General features: G+C 54.9%; 2 protein-coding genes across 4 annotated transcripts; one reads left to right on the forward strand and one right to left on the reverse strand.

The window, feature by feature from the left end:
- Positions 1-1,321: 1,321 nt before the first annotated feature.
- LOC136496563 (glyoxylate/hydroxypyruvate reductase HPR3-like) lies at positions 1,322-4,350 on the reverse strand. 2 transcript variants are annotated; one of them, XM_066492274.1, is made up of 3 exons: positions 4,232-4,350; positions 3,532-4,117; positions 1,322-2,079 (listed from the first exon to the last, which is right to left on the reverse strand). In XM_066492274.1, the coding sequence occupies exons 2-3, from the start codon at positions 3,994-3,996 to the stop codon at positions 1,540-1,542; spliced, it is 1,005 nt and encodes a 334-aa protein (XP_066348371.1). In that variant the 5' UTR covers positions 3,997-4,117; positions 4,232-4,350; the 3' UTR covers positions 1,322-1,539. The 2 variants fall into 2 exon arrangements, with proteins under 2 accessions (XP_066348371.1, XP_066348372.1); XM_066492275.1 differs by having other exon boundaries at positions 1,325-2,084.
- Positions 4,033-7,242, forward strand: LOC136496564 (glyoxylate/hydroxypyruvate reductase HPR3-like). Of its 2 annotated transcripts, XM_066492276.1 has the most exons (3): positions 4,033-4,180; positions 4,252-4,703; positions 6,546-7,242. In XM_066492276.1, exons 2-3 carry the CDS (start codon positions 4,272-4,274, stop codon positions 7,068-7,070), a joined length of 957 nt encoding a protein of 318 aa, XP_066348373.1. In that variant the 5' UTR covers positions 4,033-4,180; positions 4,252-4,271; the 3' UTR covers positions 7,071-7,242. The 2 variants fall into 2 exon arrangements, with proteins under 2 accessions (XP_066348373.1, XP_066348374.1); XM_066492277.1 differs by lacking the exon at positions 4,033-4,180 and having other exon boundaries at positions 4,236-4,703.
- The last annotated feature ends 307 nt before the right edge of the window (positions 7,243-7,549 follow it).

The raw sequence follows: 7,549 nt of genomic DNA on the forward strand, positions 1-7,549 counted from the left end.
GCGCCTGCACATGCTGGAGAGCTGCCGGCTGAAGAAGAAGAGCAACTGACTGAAGAAAACAGAGAAGATGGCATTCAGGCTGGAAGGCGTCACGGCCCTCATCGTATAAGAAAACCCAACATCAGGCTGGCTGGACCTGAATGGGCCAAGTGAACGGGGACCCTGCGTGGCCCAAGATGGGAGGCGGTCTTGACCCCTTCTTGTATCGTTGAGAGAGAGGAGAATTCGAACATGAACACTTACCTGAACCGTACCTGAGGGCGACGGCGGCGGCGAACACGGCGAGTTGCCGGAGTTCGAGTTCGTGTATCCACCGAATCCTACCTCGATTATCTACAGATATCTCGCTACGGTTACACGGTACTATGGTGTACGGTGACCGCAACAGCACAAAAAGAATCAAAGTACACCGTCCGGGCGGGCAATGTGCGAATGCCGTCGTCGTCGCCCGTGATGATCGGTCGACGGGGGCAGCCGGCGGCGACGGCCTCCTGCTCGGCTGCCTTTGTCCCGTGTTCCTCGGGGACGTGCACAGGCTTCTTTGCGGCGTCGCCCTCCCAGAGCGAATGCTCTATCTGCCAATCGTTTGCGGCATCGCCCTCCCGGAGTCTGCTACAGTGAGTTTGAGATTTCAAAATCTATCTGACTGTTTTGCTTCTGCTCTGCTGTGCCCCCTTTTTTAACACCAGCTAGAAACTTTGCAGCCGGGCGGTCGTCGGCTCCGGTGGTGAGGTGAGCTCCATCTCGGTGGTGCCTGGCTTCACCGCTGTGTCAGCAGCAGCAGCAGGCAGCACCGCTGGCTCCTCCATGTCCACGACATCGGCGTCTGCGGCGGCGGCGTCGCCCTGATCGTGCCTTGTGGGAGAAAAGGCTTCTTTTCAAGCTCTAACATCCACTACTCAGTTAGATAGGCTAATTATTTCTATTTTCAAAAAAGAAAAGAAGACCGCAAAAGGGACATGAAACAAATGCATTGCAACTTTAAGCTTTCCACACACTTAATCTGGAAAGACCATGTCTTCCTATAGTGTCTGACCATTCTCGTGCTCATAAATAACATGATTCGGATCAAATACAAGTATAAAACCAAGCAAACCAAGTTTGGGTGATCAACAGAAACACGAAATTACTGCAGACTTGCTAGAGCACCATTAACTAGTAAACTAGCATACTTCAAAGAAAGTGAAAATTAGGAAATCTCTTTCAACATAGGACATGCGGCAGCAATTTACTTTTTGGAACAAAAGCTGAGATCAATTCAATGATACGACTAGCTAGTTTAAGGTCATATATTTCTATAGTCAGCAAGTCATCACCCATTTAATTTGCTACTCATTTGAGCATAGACAGAGTGCGAAAGTCGGAATTTCACTCCAGTGTGTAGCATAACTAGGATAAAATAATAGAACCTGTTTAGGATAGAGTAAAATGTCAAACTCTCAATCTCTGCAAGTATGAACTTGTTCAGAGTTCTGGGATCAATGGTCGGACAAAAAAGATTAAGACAGCATCCAGGATGTTTAACAGGAGGACAAGCAGCTAACGCAAGATGCTATGCACTATGGACGAAGCACGGGCGTCAGCAACGGCTTCCCGGCGAAGAAGGCTTCGAGGTTCCCAATCATGAGCTCCTGGAGGTCGGCGCGTGACTCCTCGGTGAACACTGCCTCGTGCGCCGTCAGCACAGCATTGTCCATGTCCCGCAGCTCCGGCGGCACGTGCGGCTCGTTCTGGAAGACGTCGAGGCCCGCGCCGGCGATCCTCCCATCCTGCAGCGCCGCGACCAGCTCCTGCTCGTCTACGTTCCCCCCGCGCGCGATGTTCACCAGGACGCCGTCCGGGCCCAGCGCGTCCAGCACGCGGCGCCCGACGATGCGTCGCGTCGCGTCGTTGAGCGCGCACGCGACGATCAGAGCGTCGGAGTCCGCGGCGAGCGCGTGCACGTCGGGGAAGTAGCGGTAGGGGACGGAGGCCTTGGGCGCCCTTGAGTGGTAGGAGACGGCGCAGCCGAATGCCTGGAGACGCTTGGCGATCTGTGAGCCGATGCTGCCCAGACCGATGATGCCTACGCGCTTGCCGCTGAGCTGACCAATCAATTGTATGTGAGCCTTTTCATGTATGCCATTACGAAAGATGCTTCATTTCTATATGCCACCAAAAAGTTTACGCGGACCCTGGTGCCATGACGCTAAACTCTTTTGTTTAACACGTCATTCCGTCTCCATTCTGTTTAGTTTTGACCGTTTGGCAACTCTTACATATGGGACCGGACAGGAAAAATATGCATGTTGCCCTTAAGGGCATCTCAACTTGCGTGCCTTTTCTTTTCCCCCCACTTGCCAGGCAGGCAACTTCCACGACCACGCCACTTGCGTGCCTTTTCTTTTCCTCCCCCACGGGTGGGCCCACCCCCACCCCCACTCCACCTCCGCGGCTTCGCCGGTTAAAAACCTTTGCTTTCTCCCCCCACCTCCGGTCCACCACCAGCATCACCGTCCCGATGGCGACACCCTCCTCCCCCTCCCCCTCCCGCTCCCCGTCCTCCTCCTACTGGTGCTACCAGTGCGACCGCTTCGTGCGCGCCGCCGCCGCTCCCGCCTCCCCATCCCCCGCGATGCCCTTCCTGCGGCGGGGGCTTCCTCGAGGAGATGGGTGCGCCACCACCACACGCAGCCTACCTCCGCTGCCCCCGCGTGCACCACCACCACCACGCCCACCACCATGTCGCCGCCGGCCTCCGCCCCCGCCGCGCCCGTTGCGGCACCAGCGGCGCTGCCAACTCCCGCGTCTCGCCGTTCAACCCCGTCATCGTGCTCTGCCGCTCCCCTCCCACCGCCACCACCGACGCCGCAGACGGCTCCTCCTCCCCCCACCGCCGCCGCCAACACCGGCGGGAACAACTTCGAGCTGTTCTATGACGACGGCGCGGGGTCGGGCCTGCGCCCACTGCCCGACAGCGACGTCGATGCCCGCGCCCCGTCCCCGAGGCGCACCAATCGTGAGCGTTCCCCCCGCGGGCACCTCGACTCCGATGCGAAAGCCGATGCCGACGCCGACGCCGGCACCGGCCGCTGCTCCCTTCCTCGAGGTGTCGCGGCGAATGTTCCCCAAGCTTCCACTCTGACTCGAACGCTGATGCCGTCGGCCGCTCTCCGTCCCCGAGGCGCAGCCGCGAGCGCACCCCTCGCCTCCACTCCGACTCCGACTCCGACAACTCCGCCGCGGCCGCCGCCGGCGCCGGCGACGCCTCGCTTTTGCCTAGCCTCTCAAGCCTAAGGGCATCTATGTCATTTGGCTGCGTCGTTACCCACCGTGAGGAGCAAAACTGGACGGAATGGTACGTTGGACAAACGAGTTTAGTGTCATGGCCTTAGGGTTCGTGTGAACTTTTTGATGACACGTAGGAATAGAGCATCTTTCGTAATGGCACACAGGGAAAAGCCTAGTTGTATGTGTTCAGCTGGTCAATCAACTGAATGAAGAGGGAAAGAAGCCAAGTTCCATAAAAAAGAAAGAAAGAAAAAATCGAACCTTGGAGGTCAGCCGGTAGTCCCCTTGCGCCGGCCAGAGCCCTGCGCGGACGTAGCGGTCGGCAGCCGCGAGGCGTCGGAGCACGCCGATGAGGAGCCCGACGGCGTGGTCAGCGACGTCGACGGAGTAGATCTCGCCCGCGCCGGCGACGACGACGCCACGGCCCGCGCACTGGGCGAGGTCGACGTGGTCCACTCCGGCGCCCGTGGTGACGACGCAGCCGAGGGAGGGGACGGCGTCCAGGAACGCCGCGTCAACTAGGATGGCGCCGCCGGCCACCACGAGCGCGGCGCGCGGGGGGTCCGGTTCCGCCGCGGCGGCCGTGAGGAAGGCCCGGAGCGGCTCGCCCGAGGCGTAGAAGTCGAGGACGCGGAAGCGCGCCCGCAGCGCGGCCGTGAAGGTGGCGTCCGTGCGGCGCAGGAGCAGGAGCCCTGGCTTGGCCGCGCCCGTCGCGGCGGATGCCATCGGTTCGGCTGCTGCGGTAGGGTTGTGTGTTCAGTGCGCGTGTGAGAACGAGCGGTCGGCAGTGCATCTTGCCATGTCCCACCAAACAGAGCAGCATGTTTGCCGTCTGATGGCGTGCCAACTGTCATCATTGTAAGGACAGTCACGTAACAGGAGTTTGGCAACAAGATTTGCACCTGAATTGGTAAACGATTATCGCTGATAAATAGGTAAATGAATGATTGGTTATACTCACCGAATCCTCTGCTCCTACAGATCCAATCGGGAACGGAAGGATGACACCGGCGGCTGCCGGCGCGGACGCTAAGCCGTTGGTGCTGCTGTCGCAACCGTCGGACTCTGGCTTAACCCCGGTGATGGAGGGCCAGTTCCGCTTCGTCCTGGCCGCGGACGCCGACGCGGCCACGGCGGCCGAAGCCCGCGTCCTGTTCGTGCCGGGGCTCAGGCCAGTGACCGCCGATCTCATCGACCGGCTCCCGGCGCTGGAGCTCGTGTCCACGATCTCCGTCGGGTTGGACCACGTGGACCTCGACGCCTGCCGCCGCCGCGGGATCACCGTCACCAACGCCGGCCCGACGTTCTCCGTGGACTCGGCGGACTACGTCGTGGGCCTCGTCGTCGCCGTCCTGCGCAGGGTGGCCGCCGCTGATGCGCACCTCCGGCGCGGCAGCTGGGCCACAGACGGCGACTACCCGCTCGCCACCAAGGTAACCGCTTGACTTTGTCACGCCACGCGACTGCATTCTTGATCTTGATCCATGGATTGACCAAGTCAAACACATAGTGCATGATTCTTTAATTTGTGCATGCAAAACTCTGATCTATGCCCAGATGCAAATCAGGCCACCAATGCAGTTCTTTATTATTATAGTGCAAAGATGTCTTATTATTATAATTTAGAAACGAAGGAAGTAGCGTATATAATATGATCAATAGCATTCATATATTCATATGATACGTGCATCAGTCGATTCCAATCCACCTTTCATCACGTGGATTCATGTAGGGGATGTTTCTTTTTTGTCATAGAACCGGACTGTAGAATCATGATTCCATCACATTTTAGTAACTTCATATAGGTTCTGTAAAAATTTAAATATGTCTGTCTTGAAAGTTGAAGTTTACAATAGTGTTTCTCACATTTAACTCCTCAAATAGCCACTCCTCAAGGGACTACAACCCAAACCCACTTTAGTCTCTCTAGTAGTCCCCCATTTGCGACTACAATTGATTCACTGGTCTCTAGTCCCATCTAACCAAAGAGGGCCTCAATAATCTACTCAAAAGGCTCAATATGTACTAACATTCATTTCAAAATGATTGCTAACTTTGACTTTTACTGTTAACATTTTGAGTAAAGATATTTATTAATATATTGATGAGTTAAGTAAAGTGAGAGAAACATCATTTGATTTGTTATTGCAAGTACTTTAAACATGACATATATATCTGGCTAATTGCCTATATGTTCACGTAAAAGACAAAACAATCAAACATTAGACAGTAATAAAGTGAATGCTATCAATATAATTATTGTGAAACGGAGCACAATATTAGTTAACATATGTTTCTTAATTTGTTATTGCTGTATACATATGTGAAAAGAAATATAAAAACATGTTACACTGAACATATATATGTAAAAATTTATCCTCTGATAAGTATCACTTAATTTTAAATTCTGACAAAAAAATGTTGTTGGAATGTGATTAGGATCCGAATTTTGTGGGATCATATAGAACTCTAACGTATGATCCTATCCTAACCCTTGGGAGTCTATAATTCATGACGATGGGACATGGATTGTTTTGGTGTCACATCAAAAGTTTGTAGGATTCGTTTTGAATCTTGACAGCGTTATCAGCTTGGCAGAGGTCCTCAAATTCGAGGGAAGGAAACAAACAATGCAGGCATCATTTTCAGACCTATCATCATGGAGAAAATTCTGTTGTTGTACGTTTTGACATTATTGATAAAGGAAAAGGAAAATGCGGTAGTAATAGTACCTCGTTCGTTGCTTCCGAAAGAAAAAGTCGTGCCCATTTGGACGGTACCCTTTTGGCCTTTTCCATCGCAGTCCACAGTCGTGTCGTGCTCCCGCTTCGCCACCGAGAAGCGTAGGAGATGGCGCCGGCGACCCAAGAAGCCACCGAGAAGCGGTGACAGCGGAACTCATCGACGCGCTCCCGGCACTGGAACTGGTGGTGGCCTCGTCCGTGGGCGTCGACCACATCGACCTCGCCGCGTGCCGGCGCCGCGGGGTCCAGGTCACCAACGCCGGGGACGCATACTCCGCCGACGCCGCCGTTGGTCTGGTCGTCGCGGCGCTCCGCCACGTTGCCACCGCAGACGCGTACGTCCGGCACGGTGGCTGGGCGGCGGCCCTAGGCGAATACCCGCTCGCCGGCAAGGTTCCCGATTGATTCATGCTATCTAGCGGCCTAGAATCGCCCTGCTGATTTCTCCTCCATCCAGATTCATTTCAGTTAGCACGAATGGACAGGTGAAGAAGATGGAAAACCAAAATCCGACTCCTTTATTATTTGCAGGTGAGCGGGAAGCGCGTCGGCATCGTGGGGCTGGGCAGCATCGGCTCGCTGGTGGCGCGGCGGCTCGCCGCGTTCGGTTGCCCCGTGGCGTACCACTCCCGCGCGCCCAAGCTGCCGCCGTGCCCCTACACGTTCTTCCCGACGGTGCGCGCGCTGGCCGCGGACAGCGACGTGCTGGTGCTGGCGTGCGCGCTGACGGAGGAGACGCGGCGCGTGGTGGACCGGGAGGTGATGGAAGCGCTGGGCGCAGGCGGCGTGCTCGTCAACGTGGGCCGCGGCGGGCTCGTGGACGAGCCGGAGCTGGTGCGTTGCCTGCGGGAGGGCGTCATCGGCGGCGCCGGGCTGGACGTGTTCGAGAACGAGCCGGACCTGCCGGTGGAGCTGTTGGACATGGACAACGTGGTGCTGTCGAGCCACAAGGCCGTCGCCACGGTGGAGTCCATCCGTGGGGTGCTCCATACCGTCTCCGGAAACCTCGAGGCCTTCTTCGCCGGAAGGCCGCTGCTGAGCCCCGTCGCGCTCTGAAAACTGAACCGACACTACAACGTTGCATTGCCTTGCCACTGCGTGTCGGGTATATTTGCTGCAAATAAATTGCACTGTCGATATCAATCTTTTGCTGATTCCGAGGTTCATTGAGTGTTCCTTTGGTACCGTAATTATTAGTATCACTTTGACGCCAATGTGACATTCACGATGCAATTAGAGGTTCTATTTTTAAAATTTGCCATGTTTTTTTCTTCTCATTTGATCAGATGGGTATTTTTGTGCTGAAGGAAAAAGATCTTCATTTTCACTACATATGTTGTATTCTCACGATGCAACTAGGGCCTTGTTTAGATGCCACCAAAATTCCAAGTTTTTTCACTCTCTCTCCATCACATCAATTTTTAGCCGCTTGCATGGAGTATTAAATGTAGATAAAAAAAATAACTAATTACACAGTTTAGTTGGAAATCACGAGATGAATCTTTTGAGCCTAGTTAGTCCACGATTGGACAATA

This window comes from Miscanthus floridulus, chromosome 12 (genome assembly GCF_019320115.1).
Source record: "Miscanthus floridulus cultivar M001 chromosome 12, ASM1932011v1, whole genome shotgun sequence".
Classification (NCBI taxonomy): domain Eukaryota; kingdom Viridiplantae; phylum Streptophyta; class Magnoliopsida; order Poales; family Poaceae; genus Miscanthus; species Miscanthus floridulus.

Bases quoted from the DNA above. Each gene is read 5' to 3' on its own strand.
- LOC136496563 (XM_066492274.1), bottom strand. From the start codon at position 3,996: ATGGCATCCGCCGCGACGGGCGCGGCCAAGCCAGGGCTCCTGCTCCTG. The intron at 2,080-3,531 runs GTTCGATTTTTT...TGGTCAGCTCAG, and splicing joins ACTACCGGCTGACCTCCAAG to CGGCAAGCGCGTAGGCATCA.
- LOC136496564 (XM_066492276.1), top strand. From the start codon at position 4,272: ATGACACCGGCGGCTGCCGGCGCGGACGCTAAGCCGTTGGTGCTGCTG. The intron at 4,704-6,545 runs GTAACCGCTTGA...TATTATTTGCAG, and splicing joins ACTACCCGCTCGCCACCAAG to GTGAGCGGGAAGCGCGTCGG.